This window comes from Lipophrys pholis (assembly GCF_963383615.2).
Source record: "Lipophrys pholis genome assembly, chromosome: 9".
NCBI classification, from domain to species: Eukaryota; Metazoa; Chordata; class Actinopteri; order Blenniiformes; family Blenniidae; genus Lipophrys; species Lipophrys pholis.
Window position 1 is genome coordinate 4571234 of NC_137639.1, and position 22373 is coordinate 4593606.

Here is a 22373-nt window from a genome sequence, read left to right on the forward strand (position 1 = left end):
ATGAGCTTTACTCAGCTTCAATCAGCGCAGATTAACCTAATCTGTAGCTGTAGACTGCGAATGACTGACGGAACCAGATAATCTCATTGCTTGTGGTGTGCTAATGGTTCCCTGGAGCTTTATTCATGTGTCCGAGTCACAAAACCTGCTCCACCTATCCCTAACCAGCTGTACCGTCCGACAGAAGACATGTTTCTTGTTAGTCAGAAAGTACAAAACAAATTAATTATCTCCCTGATCAGATTGAGGGAGCGGATAGCTCAGACTTAGTGTCTGCCAGTGATACCTTTGAATTCATGTGTTGTTCTCCTCAGCTCTTTAAATCAGGGTTTTCAAACCCTGGTCCTGCAGGTCTCCGCCCTGCATGTTTTAGGTTCCTGCTGCAATGGGGGGCTCTTTACGGGTCATTCTCAGAAGCTATGTGATGATATAGTCATTCAGATGATTCTGTCTTCACCAAGCTCTAAAGAAAAGATCCTGATGTGATGAAGCAGGTAGCCATCAAGAACACTGAGGACAGGGCTCTTCAGGAACAGATCCAGACACAGCTGCTTGAAAAACAGCCTCCTTATTATATTCCCCAACATGTCACGATTGTCATGTGGTGAAATGACTGCTCAGTGGATGGAATTGAAATATTCTTGGCTCAGAACTCATTGAATTACAACTGCTTGAATCCAATATGAACACAACTTTTTGGTTTGTGGGATAGGTCACATTAAGGCCTGCGGTTACCCGTTTTATTTGGGTGTGTGTATTTCTGCATCTAGATTTGGGGTGAAGTATCACTGTAACATGCTGATTGGTTCCCCTTCTCCTGCTTAGTTTTCCTTTCCCTGCTTAACCAGCCGTGACTGTCCAATTCCCCCGACTGGTCAACCGACCACTTCAATCAGCAGGCAACGGCCAGTGAAAAGATGACTGACATATCCTCAGTGAGTGGCATTCACTTCCACTGGAAGTCAATGCAAAGGGTATGACATCAAGCCTCAGAGATGAGTAGAGACAATCAGACTGGAAGCTGAGATCCATTTCAGGAGCTGTCTCTTTTGCAGGTCCTGGTCTACGTATTCAGACAGAGCGTTGTCAGAAAAAGCTGCTCTTATCAGCAAAAAAAAGCTTTTGTTCAGTTTTCTGTCTTTTCGTGTGATGGATGTGGATTTGTCTGGAGGACTGGGGACCCTCCAGGAACATCAGTTATGTCTGCAATGGAAGATTTTCAAGTCATTTGAAAGAGACCTTTGGACCAGAGCAGTCTCATCCACAGGCCTTTGACAGAGACGGCTCCTCAAATGTGGCACAGCTCGAATCTCCCCTCTCTCGCACCGCAACCCTTCTTCTTTTGGCCACAGAGGCTACATCCTGCATGATAATTAGTTATGGCCCTCTCCTGTCCTTCTCCTCCCCTTTTCCCTCTATCTTCCCATCCTTTGCCCATCCCTTCCTCCTCAGTAGACTCAGCTTCAGGTGAGGAGTGGTCAGCGTGGAGTGTGTGTTCTGCTACATGTGGGGAGGGCTGGCAGAGTCGCACTCGTTTCTGTGTGTCCTCCTCCTACAGCACCCAGTGTAGTGGGCCACTGCGAGAGCAGAGACCCTGCAACAACTCAGCCATTTGTCCAGGTAAGCCCCCCTCTTCACCATCTTCTGCCACCTTCCTGCGCTTGCCCAGCCCTCTCCTGGACCTTGCTTCACCCATGCAAGACCCACCTGACTCGCCTCTGCAGGTAGTTAGCACGATCAGGGCCTCTGGGATGAATTCCAACACACCCTTATAAAAGAGGCTTTTCCCTTCAATTTCCACTTGGTGTAAGAGATTCCAAGCAGTTCTCAGGCTGTCATACAAACTGACAGGCAGGGAGACTCCTCCACCCAGGAAGGAAAAAGCACCATACATTAATAGTGCCCTGAGGAATACCAGCCTAACAGTTCAGTGTCTCAGTGAGTTACCGTCACATGTTGTGCTTTGTCGATCTGTCTATAAATCACACTCTAGCTGCTCTGATTGCAGTGCACGGCGCTTGGGACGAGTGGTCACCATGGAGTTTGTGTTCGTCCACCTGTGGCCAAGGCTACAGGTCCCGGGCACGCACGTGCACGCCCCCACAATTTGGGGGGGATCCCTGCGATGGTCCTGATGAGCAAACTAAATTCTGCAACATAGCTGTCTGTCCAGGTGAGAAACAAACAGAAAATACCAGGCAGAAGGTGTTCACAGCTCCATGTGGCATACAACTAACATAAACAACTTGTTGGCAGTCATTTTTACTTTCCCAGTAATTCAATTATAACATTTGACAATCACACCCAATTCACATAGCCATTAGCCAAGTTTGACAAAGTAGAAAGATTCTTTTAAGCGATATACCGCAAACCGCTCACTTCATTACTGAATGTCGCAAAATATTTCAACTCCAGAACAATATGTTTGGGTAGCTGTCATGAGGGAGGTTGTTTTAATGTTCTGTGGTTTAACAGTGGTACAAATATTGGGTCCCTACTCTTTAGCTCTTTTCTACACCCACTACTTAGTGGTATTTACCAGTTACAAGTTGTAGAATTGTGATTTGTTTCTTATTTCTTCTGCTTACATTCTTACATTCTTACATTCCTTCCTCCTCCCTCAGTGGATGGAGTTTGGAACGAGTGGTCCAGTTGGAGCTCCTGTTCGTCCTCGTGCTCTAACGGGACCATGCAGAGGACTCGGGAGTGTAACGGTCCCTCGTATGGGGGGTCCGAGTGCAGAGGAGATTGGCTGGAGACTGTTGACTGCTTCCTGGGAGAATGTCCGGGTAAGACTGCACCACTGCCAGGACTAGATTGGACTGATTAAACTCTCTCACCAGCTTTGACATTCTACATTCAGGGATCTCTAGGATGATGTGTGTTCCACTAAGTCCACTGAACTTCACATACTCACATCCTATTCTGTGCTTGGTAGAAGTTGAAACTTGAGTTCTGATTCTTGATGGAACTGCAGTGAGCACGAAGTGTTTCCTCTTCTTGGTCCTTTCTCTGTCAGTGGATGGGAAGTGGCAGCCGTGGTCATTGTGGACTGGTTGTTCTAAAACCTGTGGAGGGGGAAGTCAACAGAGGAACCGGATCTGCTACGGTCCTTTCTTTGGAGGAGAGCAGTGTCCTGGAGAACGAGAGGAGGTCCGGCGCTGTAATGAGAAGCGATGTCCAGGTCAGTGGAGTCCTGCAGCGTCGCTGTTTCAAACTCAAGCTCACCTGACTTACTCATGTTTCTCCTTCTCAACAGAACCTCATGAAATATGTAGTGAGGACAACTTCTCCAACGTTGTCTGGAAAATGACTCCCGCCGGGGACACGGCGGCGGTGCGCTGTCCTCCAAACGCCATGGGTGAGCTCACACACTTTATCCTCACACAGGCTGACGGCCAGTGTTGAATGAAGGTCCAACCGAGTGTCCTGTGTGACCGCTCAGGGCTGATTCTGCGGCGCTGCAGCCTGGATGAGGAGGGCATCGCCTACTGGGAGAATCCCACCTACATGAAATGCATCTCCAACGACTATCGCAGTATTCAGACTTTGGTGAGCATGAAAGCTTGGATTATAGACCGCTGCAGACTGGCTGCAAGTTTTTCTACAAACCAACATCAGCTTTCGAATACAGACATACATAACCTCAAGAAACTAATAAAACCTTGAAAGGCTTTTCTGTCCAACAAGAGAACAGTCTATCTCATCAGAAGAGATAGAATCGTATGTGGACTGTGTCCTGGATGTGTGTCAGGTTGATTAAGGCATAATAATTAAAAAAACTACAGATACATACTAAGCACATCAGTATTCATATTATTTCCGAGCACTATCTTTGGGTACCTGTCTGAAAGTGAAGGTCAATCAACGTTAATGTTGTGAAACTAAATGTATTTTAAAGACAAATCTTAATTAACTTTTTGATCAAATTCATTTCATTTGCAGCCATTTGATTGGCTTCAGTTGTCATCCATCATTGAATTGTTAGTCAGGACGTGACCTCTGTTAGATCAAATCACCTCATTCACTCTCCTTCAAACAGGCTGGCTGTGTTATCTGTTTTCTGTGTAGCTAAACGCTCGTCTCCTCCTTCAGACCCGGGAACATTTGTCCAAAGCCCAGCGCGGCCTGGTGGGAGACGGCGTTTCAGAAGTGATGACCAAGCTGAGGGTGACGTCCAGTGATGGCACCAGTTACAGCGGCGACCTGCTGGCCATTGTGGACGTGCTGAAGAACATGACGGAGATCTTCAGGAGGGCCTACTACAGCCCCAGCAGTGCAGACATGAGGGTGAATACAGTGTAGTGGGACTTCATGCTGCTGTCCAAGTCCCAACCAAGATGTTGGCTGCGTTATACAAGCGCATTGTGTCATCCCCAGTTATAGTAGTTCAAATACGGAGTGGTTCATGTGTGTGTGTCTGTGTGTGTGTGTGTGTGTGTGTGTGTGTGTGTGTGTGTGTGTGTGTGTGTGTGTGTGTGTGTGTGTGTGTGTGTGTGTGTGTGTGTGTGTGTGTGTGTGTGTGTGTGTGTGTGTGTGTGTGTTGTTAATGTGAAGAAGAAACATGCCCCTCCGACTTTCTGACGTGGGTTTAATCAGGAGCAGAAATACAATCTGTCAGACTTTTTGTACGAGAAGTAAATGCAGCACGTTGCTATTCTTGTTTTGTCGTGTTCTGTAAGCGTAAATAACTTTGGCCAGATGTGAATACATTTTAATTTGTTTTTGTCTTCCAGAACTTTGTGCAGTCAGTCAGCAATCTGTTGATGGAGGAGAACCGAGAGAGATGGGAGGAGGCGCAACTGGTTAGTAGCAGCTCGTCTCTGGAAAACAGAGTAATCACACCTTCTGCTTTGTGTTGGGGAACAATAACAGAAGGGCTGGTAACAAAGACACAGGTGGACCCACTGCCCACTTGACAAAGGAAAAGGTAAAGCAGGACAGAAATAACTGCGGCTAATAAGTAAGTGATTGGGTGCTTCCACCCACACCTCCATCTGCTGCATTGAAATCCTCGTGCAACCGTCCGCCTGCTATGCGAGGGAACGCAGGCCGGACGCAGATGAATACACCAGCTCGCTGTGCACTGATGTCACAGTGAAACAACTGTGTTGTTTAGAATGAAAGAAACAGTGTCAGTCATCATCCTTTTACCAGTGTAGATAAATCCTCAGGTGGAAACACGACCAGGGTTCTTTCTCATCACTTAAACACTTTATTCAAATATTTAATATTGTTTTCTTCTGGATCTCCAGGGCTACAGCAAATCTTTTTTTACAGCTTTATTGAAAATTCTGAATGCCCGTGGCGTTTTTCAGTGAGTTAGAAATCCGCTGCATCATCCGGGACATGAAAGAGAAACATACTTTACAGACTGTATGTTCACACAAAGGCTCAGCATCAGCCTGAAGCCAATCACAGAACAGAGAAACATTTAAAGAAGCAGTGCACCTTTTCCTTCCTGTTCTCTCTTAGAACAAGCGTGTTTCATTTCTTTTTTTTCTGGTGGTGTTTTTCCTTATATGAATTTAATTTCCAGTTGGTTTTGCTCTATGCAGAAGAAAATGTGTCCAACAGTTCAGACGAAATGTGTTCAGGTAGAAATCCAGAATCCAATGATTCCACTTCCAACATGTTTGATCTTCATATGACTCACTATGATTTTTGACCAATTTCAACTTCATCACCTTCTTATTTTGCTTACTGTGATGAGTTACCAAGGTTTAGATTTTAATCCAGATTAATCTGTGATGAGTTATGGGGGCAGTGGTAGAGTTACAGAGGTTGACTGAGCTGCTGAGCAGAGTGGCTAAGAGCTCTGCTCTTCATGGTGCTGGATGGAGGAGGAGGATCAGGAGCTTGAGGAGGAAGAGGACCAGGGCTGGATGGAGGAGGAGGATCAGGAGCTTGAGGAGGAGGATGACCAGGGCTGGATCGAGGAGGAGGATCAGGAGAGGAGGAGGATCAGGGCTGGATGGAGGAGGAGGATCAGGAGCTGGATGGAGGAGGAGGATCCGGGCTGGATGGAGGAGGAGGATCAGGGCTGGATGGAGGAGGAGGATCAGGAGCTGGATGGAGGAGGAGGATCAGGAGCTGGATGGAGGAGGAGGATCAGGGCTGGATGGAGGAGGAGGATCAGGAGCTGGATGGAGGAGGAGGAGGAGGATCAGGGCTGGATGGAGGAGGATCAGGAGCTGGATGGGAGGAGGATCAGGGCTGGATGGAGGAGGAGGATCAGGAGCTGGATGGGGGAGGAGGAGGATCAGGGCTGGATGGAGGAGGATCAGGAGCTTGAGGAGGAGGATCAGGAGCTGGATGGAGGAGCTGGATCAGATTAACAACATGCAGGAGTTCAGAGATCTGGTTCTGGATTGACTTGTAGGTGAACAGGAGGATTTTGTAGATAATTCTTTGATTGACTCGGGACCAGTGAAGTTGCTGTGTAGGAGGATGTGGTTGAATGAAAGATCTGGGCAGTCGAGGTCTGAACCAGCTGCAGTGTATCGAGGGACTTTTTCTTCTGCATTGATCCTAGTTGCAGGGTTCAGAGTTGCAGGGTTCAGAGTTGCAGGGTTCAGAGTTGCAGGGTTCAGAGTTGCGACCACTTTACAGCGCTCCAGGGGGCTGATGGGAGACATGGGTCTTGCTCAGGCACCCACAGCGGTGACACGTCAGATGTTGGATCCAAACAAAAAACTTCTGATCTCTAACCTCAAGGCCAGTGCCAGTTTGATTCCTGCTCAACATCACTGTGTGTCACTGAGCCAAACTTTAGCTTAAGACAAATTTAACTTTAATGACACTTCATTTTCAGTCACACTGTGTGTTTAGACTTCAGAGTTTACTGTGTGTGTGTGTGTGTGTGTGTGTGTGTGTGTGTGTGTGTGTGTGTGTGTGTGTGTGTGTGTGTGTGTGTGTGTGTGTGTGTGTGTGTGTGTGTGTGTTCTCAGCTGGGACCTAACATCAAGGAGTTGTTCCGTCTGGTTGAGGACTTTGTGGACGTCATCGGTCTGAGGATGAAGGATTTCCAGGACTTGTATGAAGTGACAGATAACCTGGGTCAGTCTTATCTCCGTCCTGAACATTTCCTCACTTATCTCTCTTTATCCAAAACTGTCTTATCGCAGCTTTACTTTGTCTTCACATTGATCCCAAACAGGAGAGGTGAGCTGGTGGTTGAGGTCTGGAGACACTTTGAACGTGTCGCTGAGGCTTTTTTACTGGGTTGACTAAGCAGCGTCTCCTTCTGGAACTTTCCACCGCTGTCATGATATTAGCTCTCAGCTGTGCTGCAGATCTTTAAGTCTGCAGAGATTCTTAATGCACATCAGAACCACCTGCAAAACTTTGCAGATGGACAAAGGGGAGACGACTAATAGTGGAGGACAGAGATCCAAAGATAGAGGGCAGTGGATAAGAGACAGAAGATAGAGGATGGAGGGCAGGGGATGAAGAAGAGACAACAGATGATGGAGGACGGGGTGGGGAAGAAGAGAGGGGTCAGAAAATGGGATGAGGATAGAGGACAGGGGCTGGAGGACAAAATAATGAGTATCGAAGACAGAGGACAAATGACATAAGATGGAGGATAGAGAAGCCATCATCCACATTGACCTCCTGCAGGAGCTTCAAGTTGCTCCTCACAAACTCACGATAACCAAATCGTCCGACCTCATTCATCCATGCTGGCGATGATGAAGGTGTCACCACTCAGGACACCTCCAGAAGAGAGAAACTGTCATCAAACCACAAATCAGGAAAGGCGTTACGTGTTAGTGGGTCCATCCTGGATTTCAGCACGAGTCCAGTAGGAAAGTCTTTCTGTCCAACTTAGAAACTGTTTGGAGTTGTTGACTCTGGTCTGGTCCAGTGTCCGTGGTCATCATGAAGACCACATAAACACACAAGTGTTTTACAGCAGGTGCTGACTAACTAGACACCCTAGCTTAAAGTTTTGATGTTTCACCAGAGTGGGAGTCGTCCTGAATCTCTGGAGAAGGCGGGTGGTCCTAAACGCGAGGGGTACGGTATCCCGATGGGAACACCTCTGAAATCTGAATTCACTTTCACACCACCGGGCTCAACATGTTAGACCACAGGTGACGACAAACTGGCTCCTTAAGCCCTGTCAGTCGTCAGTGTACAGCAGACTGATGGTGATGAGGATGGTGAGGGTGAGGATGAGGATGAGGATGACGTGAATCCAGCATTAACATGGACAATAATGTGTAACTCCTCTGTTCCAGTCCTGAGCATCCACAAGCGTCCCGTCGTTGGTCACGCAGACATCAGCTTCCCCATGAAGGGCTGGAGGGGGATGGTGGACTGGGCCCGCAGCTCCGAGGACCGCGTGACCATCCCCAAGAACCTGCTGGCGACCGGCAAGCCAGGTACGTGGGTGTGTGTGTGTGTGTGTGTGTGTGTGTGTGTGTGTGTGTGTGTGTGTGTGTGTGTGTGTGTGTGTGTGTGTGTGTGTGTGTGTGTGTGTGTGTGTGGGCAGGGAGCAGCAGCTGATTTCGAATCCAGTGTTTACTGCCATTAATCTGTGCAGCGAAGCGCCCGCTCAGACAAACGCACGCAGAGATGCTTGTATTTAATGCTACAAATAAAACATGCGGGAGCCGAACAGAATCATTTTACATCACCCGCTGTTCAGCAGCTGCACGACGCGGAGACACGTTGTCTTCAATAACTCCACAGTAACTTTCATAAATTGTTAATGCGAGCCCATCTGCTGAACAAGTTGATGGCACCGAGTCACTAACAGCAACTTTTACATACTTGATTTGTCCAGACAAAATACTGAGGACTGGTGTGTGTGTGCATATGCATGCATATGTGTAGATTATGTTCTGGGCGGCTGTAGGACTGTCCCCTGGTAGAAAAATCTCTATGAGAGAAGTTTTTATTCTGTTTATTCAAACTGAATTCAACCCCATGATGGTTTCCATGTGAAAATGATCCCCTTCACCTCTCTTTATCACTCTTTTAACCTGGTATTCATCCATTCATCCTCACAGATGTGACTGGGTGAACCTTTTATTATTTATCATTAGTATTTATTATTATTTGCCTGTGTGTGCTCCTCAGCGGTGCAGAGTTCTCAGAATTAAAGTGATTGCGTACGTGCGTGCGTGCGTACGTGCGTGCGTGCGTGCGTGCGTGCGTGCGTGCGTGCGTGCGTGCGTGCGTGCGTGCGTTCGTGTGTGCAGAGGGCTAATGGAGTGTATTAGTGAGAACACACACACCGGCCACTCTTCTGTTGTTTCACTCAGACTGAGTCAGACTGTCTGAGTGTGTTCGTGAGTTTTGGGCTTTTGATTTTCTACCTCACCTCACATGTCCTGAAGCTTCTTGGTACTGTAAAGCGTGTATCTGTGGACTGTTCCAAAAGTTCTTGAGTCCCTCATGCAGCCTCTTGCCGGGCGCAGACAGTCTGGCTGAGCGAGTGAGTGGGCACGGCGTCCTGACGCCGCTGGGAGCTCAGCTGCTGCCCCGGAGCTGCAGACTCTGCCTCACCGCCACGCTGCTGCGAGCTCTCAGCCCACCGTGCTGCTCAGGCCTCCATGTAGCTCAGGCCGCCGTGCAGAAGAGCTGGATGTCTTCAGACGGCAGAATGAGGTTTTTCTCCTGGCCTCAGCTCAGCCTCCATATTTGGATTCATTTCTGAGAAAACACTGGGTCGACTCTGCGTCTGTCATCTGCGAACAGGTGGAATCGTCTGGAGGAGCTGGTGCATCCTGCATTCATGTTCGGCATGGAGCTGTTTAGAGGCTCCATCCTCAGCTGTTTACAGGTTCCATCCTCAGCTGTTTAGAGGCTCCATCCTCAGCTGGTTAGAGGCTCCATCCTCAGCTGGTTACACGCTCCATCCTCAGGTGGTTACAGGCTCCATCCTCAGCTGTTTAGAGGCTCCATCCTCAGCTGGTTACAGGTTCCATCCTCAGCTGTTTAGAGGCTCCATCCTCAGCTGGTTACAGGCTCCATCCTCAGCTGTTTAGAGGCTCCATCCTCAGCTGGTTACAGGCTCCATCCTCAGCTGGTTACAGGCTCCATCCTCAGCTGTTTAGAGGCTCCATCCTCAGCTGTTTAGAGGCTCCATCCTCAGCTGTTTAGAGGCTCCATCCTCAGCTGTTTAGAGGCTCCATCCTCAGCTGGTTACAGGTTCCATCCAGAATCTGTTGAAGTGTCCTTGAGCAAGATGACGTGTAAATCCTTTGTACTACAGCTGCTATCAGTCACCAGAGGCTGATACTACGACTCTGGTTCTCTTTTATGGATGTAACTTCAGGATAAAGTCTGGTTATCTTTTCTGGATTAACTTCAGGATAAACTCTGGTTTTCCGTACTGTGACGCTGGTTCACGTCTTACCTGGGGACTCATTTATAAAGCTTGTTTATGCACAAAACGGGTCCTGAAAGATGTGTAGTTTGTAAGTTTGTGATCTAAAAAAATTTACCTTGCGGGAGAATGTGCGTACCGGTACGCCAACTTTGAACCTTCAGCACGCACATTTTGGAGACAGAAGAACCTGCAGGGCTGATTGTGAGGTGGAGAATTGAAGCCAGATTCATCTCGGATATTTATTGTCTTCAAATATCAGACTTGTAGATCCACGTAATCAGAAACAGCCAAGCTGCAGTGGTGTAGATGTTTCTTTAATGAGACATTACTACTGAATCAGCAGCACTTTGTTCGTTTGTCATAGTTTCTACTTCAAATGATCCAGAGCGGTGGATAGAGCTGATTCATTATCAATTGTGACAAAGTGTGTAACAATCAGTCTAATTTCACAATAAACACATAAATAGTGCGGTGACAGTCGTGTGTAAAACTGCAGTGTGGGTGCACCGGTGTTGTGCCAAAAACTGATTCACGTTCACGAGAGCAGACTGACTGGCTGTCGATGGGGACGTCTCCTCTGTTCCAGCTGCTTTTATTAGGATTTACAGCTTTAAGGTACAAATATACTGAACTGTATGAACACGGTACAACTAAAGTGAGTCTCTGGGAAGGTCTCATGCAAAACAAAACTGTAATTGAGATGATTTACCAAAGGGTTACATGTAAAATAAGGAAATTCTAAGTTTTATATTGCTTATGTTATTATCATACATACGTGATACAGTTCAGTATATTTTTATGTTATGGCTGTAAATCCTGATTAAAGCCGCTTGCATGGACGGGAATCAAGTTTCCCTCATTCTCTTCACTACTGCTGGAGACAGACGACCTCCTCCACCCTCCGCCTCCAACTCCAGTGACTGAGGATAAAACACACTGAGCCTTTTTACAGTCCCTGTTCATATATTTAATTTATACATTTAATAAACAGATAAAACTGAACTTTATCGGTCGGCTGTGTCTCCACCAAAATGTCTCCTTCCCTCTCCGACACTCTGACACACGGTGGCGTCACAACCATGAAGCTGTTTTGGGGTCCAGCAGTGAGCTCTGGTGCTGCCCCATGATGTCACTCCCCCCCATGATGTCACTCTCCCCCATGATGTCACTCTCCTCCATGATGTCACTCTCCTCTGGCCTCCATGATGTCACTCTCCCCCATGATGTCACTCTCCTCCATGATGTCACTCTCCTCCATGATGTCACTCTCCTCTGGCCTCCATGATGTCACTCTCCCCCATGATGTCACTCTCCTCCATGATGTCACTCTCCTCCATGATGTCACTCTCATCTGGCCTCCTTGATGTCACTCTCCTCTGGCCTCCACCTTCACATCAGATTCTTCTTCTCCACCTCTGCAGACACTGATCTCTCTTTGACTCTCACACTATTTCCAGCAGTGGCGACGAGCTGCCGATCACTTGTATAGTCTTTATTAGTGATTCCACTGCTGTGACACCAATTAATATCATTCTCCTGACCTCCACCTCCTCCATGTCTATTTCTCTCCATAAAATTCCTTCTCTTCATCTTTTCTGTCAGGATTTAGTGTCAAATGCCGTCGATCAACCGGCTGAATGAGAGGCAGAAATATTGACGAGGCCCTTTGCATTGACCATTTATGGTAGAAAGTGGGCGTGTTGAGGTGGGATATGAACTGGCAACCTTCCAGATGGACTGGGATCTAAAAAAGGTGTGCAGATGTGCGTACGCACGGTTTTATCGATCCGAATTTTTTGAGGCACACGCCATTTTCTGCTTTTGGGCTCACGGACATTTTTAGTAGGAATCCTACGCAATGTTTTATAAATGAGGACCTGGTTCTTACTGAACCTCTAACCTGCTCCGTAGCAGGTTCTGGATACGAGATCAAACTGTAAAAGATCTGCCTCCTGACCAATCAGATCTCTTGAAATATCAGCTGCCTGTTCTTAGAAGATCCTGATTGGTGCATGGATGGTAAGAGAAATGCAATCCTTTTGACATAATAAAATAAAGCCTTGTCATTGCACTGTAAAGGACGTTTTTCTTCTCGTTCTTGACTTGTTCCCAAGTCTGTTTAGCTCCACGACGCTTCATCTGAAATAATGAGCTTAGTAGTAATAATGGTCACGCCTGTCAGAACTGCAGAAACATGAATTTATAGAACGAACAACTACTCATGTCGTCATGGTGAGGAACTAATGCTCCAACACAGAACGTCCTCACAGGGGATGGAACCTCACATGAGGCGGTAGTGCTGGAGCCTCACATTTCAGCAGGGGTAGAGCCTCACACGGCAGCGGGGGTAGAGCCTCACACGGCAGTGGGATTGGAGCCTCACATTGGAGTTGGGGTGGAGCCTCACATTGGAGTTGGGGTGGAGCCTTAAAGGAACTCAATGGAAAATGGAAACTAAAAGAAGAGCAGTGAGGAAACTCTGCCTGAAATGTTTGTTCCGTAATAAAGTGACATTGAATGATCAGAGTGCCATGCCTGTCCGTTTATATTATCTGATGATTTAATATTGTATAATTTCATGAAGTTACACATTAACAAGTCAGGAATTATATGGCTTTAGTTACAGCAACAATGCTGCTTTTAACCTGGTGGATGTGTTTTAATTCTTCATATTGTTGGAGAATAATCGTCTGGTTCTGCATTATGTAAGCAGGGTTTGTGATTGGTCAGACGCTGCAAACTCTGCCCTCTTCATGTGAACTGATCTTGTTGGGAAAGCCCTGGGTTGAATTACTGAGTTGATAACCTGCTTCATGTTAACGCTTAACAGGAACCTGCATGTCTGGGTAAGTTAACCAGCTAACAGAGAGATAGTCTGCTTTGTTAATCACTGGTCGTACTATAGGCCTCTGTTGTGTGTGTGTGTGTGTGCGTGCGTGCGTACGTGCATGCGTGCGTGTTTTTTAAATTGAAAAGTTAAACTTTTTTTTAAAACATCTGATAACTTTCTGTGTCTGGACGCTAAAAAGCATTTTCTGAAACATGTAGTTCAGCTCATCTACACCATGTGTGAGTGAAACAACAGCAACAACAACATCAATTACACTGGCTGAAAAACAACAACAGCAACACTAACTACTGCTGTAAAAAGGACAACAACCAGAAATAAACATCAGCAACACAAACTGCTGAAATAACAAGAACAACAGCCGGAAAACAACAACAGCAACACCAACAACTGCTGTAAAAAGGACAACAGCCGGAAATAAACAGCAGTAAACACCAACAACTGCTGTAAAAAGGACAACAGCCGGACATAAAGAGCAGCAACACCAACTGCTGAAATAACAAGAACAACAGCCAGTAAACAACAATTGCTGAAACAAGAACAACAGCCAAAAAACAACCGGAAATCAACAACTGCTGAAACTACAACAAGAACAACAGCTGAAAAACAACTGAAACAACAACAGCAATTGCAGCAACAGCTGAAAAACAACAATTTCTGAAACAACAATAACCATGACAGCTGAAACAACAACCGCAGTAGCAACAACAACTAAAGCTACAACAGCAAAACCCACAACTGAAATGAAAAACAACAACAATATAAACAAAGTCAGCAACAATGGAAACAACTGCTGAAACAACAGTTGAAAAAACGACGGCAGCTAAAACAACAACATAAATAACACCATCGTAAACAAAAAACAGCAAAAACAAATCAACAACAACAACATGGACAACATCAACAATGGACGACGAGACTGAGACTGATTCAGCATCAGTTCACAGAGTCCACACATGAAGTGTGTGTGTGTGTGTGTGTGTGTGTGTGTGTGTGTGTGTGTGTGTGTGTGTGTGTGTGTGTGTGTGTGTGTGTGTGTGTGTGTTTCTAGCTGACTGCTCATGTAGGCCAGCTGCAGTGTACAGAGCTCTGTGGACTGAGCGGAGGCGTCATGGCCGACCTGCAGCCTCCTCTCGGCTGTCCACGGTGTGAACACACACTGAACTGTGTGACGTGTGTGTGTGTCCTGCTGTCTCAGCATGTCTGTCCCTCTGTTTCTCCTCCACACACAGACTCAGACGACTCATCCACGTTCGTGACCGGCATCGTGCTGTACAGGAACCTGGGCAGCATCCTGAGTTTACAACGGTAAGAACCCATTGTTTCTTCATCCTGAGATTACAGTGGTAAGAACCCATTGTTTCTTCATCCTGAGATTACAGTGGTAAGAACCCATTGTTTCTTCATCCTGAGATTACAGTGGTAAGAACCCATTGTTTCTTCATCCTGAGATTACAATGGTAAGAACCCATTGTTTCTTCATCAGCTATGTGAGAGTGATGTTTCGGGCCCTGTACTCAGCTGGCTGTCAGTCCATGAAGACATAAACCCTGAGTGAAGGAGGTGATCTGATGTTAGTCTCACACAGTTTCCAAGCTGTGAGATGGCCAAAGTTCCTCTCTGCTTCTGTTTGTTGCGTCGGCGAGCAGAGGAAGAATCGTTCCACGATGAGAATATAATGGAAGCATAGTGAAGTGGTAGAATGAGAAAACAGAGCCTCAGTCTCTCCGAGTTGTCTTTCCTTTTACTCCAGACTGTTTTCCTGCTCGTCTTAACTCGCCCTTCTTCTCCTCTCACCCTTGTCTCCTCTTCTTTTCTGCATCTCGTGTCCCAGTCAGGGAAAATGAGATGAGTTTGAGGCGAGAGACGAGATGACACAGAAGTTTAAGTTGACTGATTGTGTTTTGGGGGGGGTAGGGGGAACCACGCTCTCAGATTACAGTGATCCTGTGAGGAAGCAGCAAACTGAGCATGGCCCCTTCAACGTGTTTGGCCAACTGGAAGCTTTCAGTGTCAGTACACCAGCAGCAGCAGCCACGTCCTCCTGATTGTCTCATTCCACATGATTGATAGTACCTATGAAGAGCAGAAATTGCAATGCATACTAAGCAGGCTCAGAGAATGTGAAATAAAATCTCCCAAAAAGAGGATAAGTGAGTGAAAACCAAAGAGCTCCAGTGGTACGAAACAAATCTGTTCTGTAAAGAGCTCAAAGCGTCTGCATGTTTCTTTCTGTCTCCACACACACTCAAGAAATAACTTCAGAAACTATTTATTCAGACTTTTCTCAGGATTCAGGAACTTTTTCCAGACTTTGAAAACATACTGGACAGAAATAGTAAAGCACTATGAGGTGACTGAGCTGCTTTTCATCACGTTTGTTAAACCAGGAAACTCTGCTCCTCTTCTCATTTTACATTTAATCCTCAAACTCTTCTGACCAAACAGCCCTGAGTGAGCTTCTTCCGCCTCTGATTTCAGGTTAACGCCCACTAATCATTTCACAATGGCTCATATCAATTTAACAAGCAGTGAAAGTTCATCGGGAGTGAAATCTGTGTTTCCTTATTTGAATTTTTCACGTTTAATATTCTCATTCATTATACTAGTTAGTTGTTCACCTTTAAAAAAAAAAAACTTCCTCAAACCTTCGGCTGGATCCAAAGAGGAAGACTGAACAATACTTTTTTTTATTTTTAACCTACATTTTTTCAAGGATTCCATTTTAGTAAAAATTACTTGTTTATGACACCGACTTGAATTTCCGTCTTATGATGAAAACTAACGGCTTGACACTGAAATTGTGTTTTTTTGACTGATGACTGTTGAAACCCTACCTCAAGCTGTCCTCCTGATTTCTTTTTGTAGAAACGGCACCGTGCTGAACTCCAAAGTTTTGTCCGTGGCCATCAAACCTTCACCCGCTTCGCTCTCTGCTCCCGTCGTGGTGGAGTTTTCTCATCTGTACAACGTAAGGAAGCCGTGAACATAAAGCTGCAGACGCAGCGGCACCACTCAGGTTCTCACTGGCTTTTTTTCCTCTGCATAATCTGTTAGGGAACCACCAACCAGACCTGCATATCCTGGGATGAGAGTGACAGGTAAGAGCTTCTTCACTCTTTATATTCAGTTCCACAATATTTGAAACATGTTAAATCCAACGTCGACAGGAGAGCATTGATTTCTAATCCCCCTGGGATTATTCATCTAGAATGATGAACACGCAGTGACACTGCTGATCCATTTCTTTCCCCACCATTTGTCCACGTACTGAGATCAAGAGAAAATAGAGTTATACAAGTCAAAAGTGTGTATTGTTCTTAGTTGTAGGATAAATAAAGCCCACCAAACGCCCAACGTGATTTAGAGATTGATTTTTGGGTTAAATCTGGTCGGTCTGTCTTTGACTCGATTGAGCCCAAATATAGTTATTGCAATGAATATTATTTGATGTCCAATGTGGTCCAATTTTAGCCAAAATATCGTCGGTGTGTGGGTTTTTTTATTCTGGCAGTTCAAAAAACGTGCATGTGAGAGTTTGTTCTGCGATAGACTGGCAACCTGAACAGGATAAGCGTGGCTGGATTAACAAGATATTAGATCACCGTTCAGTTTTCTACCAGAAAGAGAGTCTTAATAAAGACGTATTTTCAATGGCCTGAAAAATACATGGTTTTTGCTTTGAATTTTGTTGAAATTCCCTTTCCGTTACGTGTAAACTACGTCAAAATTTGGTAGAAAAGTGAAAGGTGAAAAGCTGACTTTTTCAGGTCGTTGAAAAGACGTCTCCATTGAGACGTGTCTTTATCGCCTATACATGGTAGAAAAGTGAAAGGGGCAACAACGTCTTTTTCAAATGCACCTGAACGCCGTTGTATTGGCGGCATGAAGCTCGTTAACCAGTAAAAACCCATAAATTAGCGGTGGCATTGTTTAAGCCACTGGGCTCAAAGCGTGGTGGGAGCAAAAAAGATTTTTTTGTTTTTTTATAAAAAAAAATTTAAATATAGGATATATAATAATAATAAACTGTAATACTGTCGAAATGTGTTTGTGCCAACAAACTAACAATGGGCCCTCATTGCCTATGGATAGTTTCTGTGTGTGCGTGCGTGTGTGTGTGTGTGTGTGTGTGTGTGTGTGTGTGTGTGTGTGTGTGTGTGTGTGTGTGTGTGTGTGTGTGTGTGTGTGTGTGTGTGTGTGAGCAGCCTGGGGTGCTGTAGAAAGCTGCCCCAAGGAGGCGGGGTTTAGTAGCGATCTCACCAATTACTGATTAACACCAGAGTGACTGACATGAAATTGAACTAATCAGCGTCGTTTCATGTCAGAGACTTGTGGCGCTTTTTAAATCGCCAATCTCCAGACCAGCTCACTGATTGGCTTAAAGTCAGTTCTGGTTTGTTCTCGCGTGTTTCTAAGATGATAGTTAAGATGAAGACAACAAGCAGTGAGTCATTATTAACTCAGTCACATCTCTTCTAATTTACCTTTTGAAAGGAGAAGTTTGGCTGAAAATCTTCAGGTCAGGTCATCATAGTTAGTTTTAAATGCACACCAAGAGAAATGTGTTCAGCACTTTGTAAATGTGTCCAGGTTTGTTTAGGTTTATAAATGTTCAGATATGATCATATTTATTTTTGACTGAAATCTAAGAGCTTAAAAAAGAAGTGCATTTTGCACTTCTTTTTTTAGGTTTGGAGTGATGTGTTTAAAAATAAACCTGATATACCTTTTGTTTTCCCTAAACGCAGACTCACTGTCATTTCATGTAAACCGGCCCCAAAACACATTCATTTTCTAAAAAGGACTAATGAAGCTTCTGCTTGTATTTGTTTACAAGTATGTTAATAAAAGAGACTTAATAAGTGCTCTCTATTCACGAGCTGTTTAAAAGAACAATAATGTTTTATCACTGGGGGTCGCTCTCAATCTAAAAAAAAGCCAAGATGACGGTTGAAATCACACAAAAAAATGAAGTTAACATTGGTTGAAATCGAATTGAATGGAATAATAAGGAAGAGCCCCACCTAAGAAATGTATTACCAGCCGCATATATATATATATATATATATATATATATATATATATATATATATATATATATATATATATATATGCGCACTTAATCTGTTAAACTTTCTGACTCACATGATGCTGCAGCTTTCATTATGCACAATTAGCGTTGATGCTACGGTAGCGAGTATTCACTGCTGAGCTCTGTGTCTTTAAGCAGCTCCTCGAACTAATGTTTCTTTTTACAGGCTGAGTGTGTTGGACAGTGTGTTGAAGCAGATAGTGTGTTGGACAGTGTGTTTGACAGGGACGATGTGTTTGACAGTGTGTTGGACAGTGTGTTGACATGGATAGTGTGTTAGACAGTGTTTTGGACAGTGTGTTGAACAGTGTGGTTGACAGGGACAATGTATTTGACAGTGTATTGAACAGTGTGTTGGACAGGGACAGTGTTTTGAACAGTGCGCTGGATGGGGACAGTGTGTAAGACAGTGTGTGAGACAGTGTGCCGGACAAGAACAGTGTATTGTACAGGGACGGCGTATCGTACAGTGTGTTGGATGGTGTGTTGGATGGGGACAGTGTGTTGGACAGAGATAGTGTGTTGGACAGAGACAGTGTGTTGGACAGTCTGTTGGATGGGGACAGTGTGTTGGACAGTGTGTTAGATGGAGACATTGCGTCAGACACAGACAGTGTGTTGGATGGAGACATTGCATCAGACACAGACAGTGTGTTGGACAGTGTGTTGGACAGTGTTAGATGGAGACATTGCGTCAGACACAGACAGTGTGTTGGACAGTGTGTTGGACAGTGTGTTAGATGGAGACATTGCATCAGACACAGACAGTGTGTTGGACAGTGTGTTGGACAGTGTGTTGGACAGTGTGTTAGATGGAGACATTGCGTCAGACACAGACAGTGTGTTGGACAGTGTGTTGGACAGTGTGTTAGATGGAGACATTGCATCAGACACAGACAGTGTGTTGGACAGTGTGTTGGACAGTGTGTTGGACAGTGTGTTAGATGGAGACATTGCGTCAGACACAGACAGTGTGTTGGATGGAGACATTGCATCAGACACAGACAGTGTGTTGGACAGTGTGTTGGACAGTGTGTTGGACAGTGTGTTAGATGGAGACATTGCATCAGACACAGACAGTGTGTTGGACAGTGTGTTGGACAGTGTGTTAGATGGAGACATTGCGTCAGACACAGACAGTGTGTTGGACAGTGTGTTGGACAGTGTGTTGGACAGTGTGTTAGATGGAGACATTGCGTCAGACACAGACAGTGTGTTGGACAGTGTGTTGGACAGTGTGTTAGATGGAGACATTGCGTCAGACACAGACAGTGTGTTGGACAGTGTGTTGGACAGTGTGTTAGATGGAGACATTGCGTCAGACACAGACAGTGTGTTGGACAGTGTGTTAGATGGAGACAATGTGTCAGACACAGACAGTCTGTTGGACCGTTTGTCGTACAGCTCTGAAGCTGTCGTCTGGGTCGATGTTCACCTCCAGCTTTCACTTCCTCCACAGCGATGCAGCATGTGGAAAATTAAAAGTGTCGCTCACAGTCCCCCCCCCCCCCCCCCCCCCCCCCCCCCCCCCACATACACACACACACACAGAGTCGCCCATCATGTGAGAGGCGTTGTGGACTCCACGGAGCGAATGAAGGGAAATCTCCATACTGAAGAGAGTCTCTTGAAGTGTCCTATTTGTTTAATATAAGAAAAGAAAGTGAGCATGTCAGAACAGGAGCGGTGAACGAGGAGAAAGCAGCCGGCATGCTGTGGCCGTGTTGCACTGGAGTTTGGACATTTGCATTTAGATGGGTGCGTACACTTGTTACAGAGACGGAGAGCCGAACATTCATCGCCTCAGTCCACAGATTAAAAGCCTCGCTCCGCACGTTTAAACCAGCCGCAGGACCGAAGCATGAAAAACAGACTGCAGGTTCTGAGCCAAGGAAGTGTGTTTGCCTCCACTTCCTGAATAAAGCGCAGCCTTCAGAAAATACCTTGATTCTGTTGTTTAGCCTCCAAACAGTGAATAGAAAATCAGTCAGAATATTTTCTTTCAACAGTACAGTAGCTGGAATTTTACTTCAGTTAGCTTTTAACCCGGAGGAGGCAAACAGTTTCAGCTCAGCCATCAAACAACATCTAGAACAGGGGTGTCCAACCTCGGTCCTCGAGAGACCCCGTCCTGCAGGGTTTAGCTCCTCCCAGTTGCAATGTCCCTGATTGCAATGAGGGGCTCGTTATTGGGCTTTTTCACAACCTTGGTGATGACATCATCACGAGACTCAGGCGTTCTGAAGCAGGGAGAGAACTGAAACGTGCAGGACAGGGGCTCTCCAGGACCGGGGTTTTTACACCCCTGTTATAGAACAAACTTCTAGAACAAACTTTTAGAACAAACAAAACACCAAGAACAAACAAAACATATAAAACAAACACAAGATCTGGAACAAACACAACATGTAGAACAACTTTATAGAACAAACAGAACATCTACAATAAACATCTACAACAAACAGAACAAACTTCTAGAACCAACATCTAGAACAACAGAACATCTTCTATAACTAACATCTAGAACAACAGCACTTCTAGAACAAACATCTACAACAAACACAAGATCTGGAACAAACAGATCATGCAGAACACATTTCTAGAACAAAAAGAACATGTACAATATACATCTACAACAAATAGAACATCTTCTAGAACTAATATCTAGAACAAACAAAACATCGAGAACAAACTTCTGGAACTAACATCTAGAACAACAGCACATCTAGAACAAACACAAGATCTGGAACAAACAGAACATCTTCTAGAGCTAACATCTAGAACAAACAAAACATTGAGAACAAACATCTAGAACAAACAAAACATCTGTCTGTCCACGCCCGCCCGTCCCTCAGTGTGTCCAGCGGCTCGTCCTTAATGGGCAGAGAGGTGAGGCAGCACACCTGATTCCCATCAGGGGCTTGATCGCCTCCCTGCCACACTGTATTTACTATTTTATCACATTATTCTGCTTCACTTAGCCGATCGGTAAACTGTTCATGCTCTATTTAGCCGGTTGATCACATTATTCTGCTTTATTCAACACATTCTTATCCTATTTTTCAAAAAATTAAGTTAATAGGTAAATTATTTAGCTAATGACGTTAGATTCAGGCAATTGAACATTTTGTTCTCCACATGTTTTAAAAAGACACTATTATTATGCTCTATCTAATTCAAGCAATTATGGTAATAACCATGCTAATTTTGATTTATTTTGGTAATGTGTTTATCTAACTGCTAATACTGTGTAATACTTAGGTAATCAAGCTTGTTATTATTATAATATTTCCCACATTATTTTTGTTTTGTTAAATTCAACTGATCCATCCATCCATCCATCCATCCATCCATCCATCCATCCATCCATCCATCCATCCATCTTAGTTCTGTCACGCTGGCAGTATAGAGAGCAAAGAAGTCCACCTCTGTCCCCTCTAGCTTCCTGCAGCTCTCCTGGGGAACCCAGCCTGCTGCCAGACCAAACCAGAGATCGATCAATCGATTACTCTCTCTCTCTCTCTCTCTCTCTCTCTCTCTCTCTCTCTCTCTCTCTCTCTCTCTCTCTCTCTCTCTCTCTCTCTCTCTCTATATATGTGTTAATGTTAATGTTGATGTTGAAGGATCAGTCCTGTGTAACTCCCATATCTCCGAGTGGTACTGAAGGTCAAAGGTGAAAGTAATACCAGAAAGCGGTAAAATATTGTATGTTTACATCATTTTTCTCTCAAATACAACTTGTGTTCCCCCGGCTAGCTCAGTTGGTAGAGCATGAGACCAACAATCTCTAGTTAGAGGGTTCATGTCCCACGCCGGGCGCCACCTTCCCGTAGGCTCACCACCTGCAGGAAGGTTCGATGTGATCTGGGTGACGGTGCTCAGACTGCCACCCCCGCTACCCGGAAACGGATAAGCGGAAGAGGATGGATGGATGGATGGATGGATGGATGGATGGATGGACAACTTGTGTTTATCTGAGTTCACAAACTGAAAATTACAGCTCCTCCAGGCTTTTATGTCTTTAAAACAAGTTGATATGTATCATCTGGTTCCACTGATCAATAGATTTGTGTATCATCTCATCT

General features: G+C 45.2%; 1 protein-coding gene across 1 annotated transcript in view; it reads left to right on the forward strand.

Annotated features, from left to right (window-relative positions):
* The window catches only part of adgrb1a (adhesion G protein-coupled receptor B1a), a gene marked incomplete at both ends in the record, with an annotated part of 135638 nt that overhangs the window by 50524 nt on the left and 62741 nt on the right, over positions 1-22373 (forward strand). Inside the window, 13 exons of the mRNA XM_080472434.1 lie at positions 1453-1620; positions 2009-2173; positions 2625-2789; positions 3020-3184; positions 3260-3361; positions 3446-3552; positions 4096-4290; positions 4737-4805; positions 6951-7059; positions 8247-8390; positions 14426-14501; positions 16062-16164; positions 16251-16294. Coding sequence (XP_080328560.1) covers positions 1453-1620; positions 2009-2173; positions 2625-2789; positions 3020-3184; positions 3260-3361; positions 3446-3552; positions 4096-4290; positions 4737-4805; positions 6951-7059; positions 8247-8390; positions 14426-14501; positions 16062-16164; positions 16251-16294 — 1612 coding nt within the window. The remainder of the gene's footprint in view (positions 1-1452; positions 1621-2008; positions 2174-2624; positions 2790-3019; positions 3185-3259; positions 3362-3445; positions 3553-4095; positions 4291-4736; positions 4806-6950; positions 7060-8246; positions 8391-14425; positions 14502-16061; positions 16165-16250; positions 16295-22373) is intronic.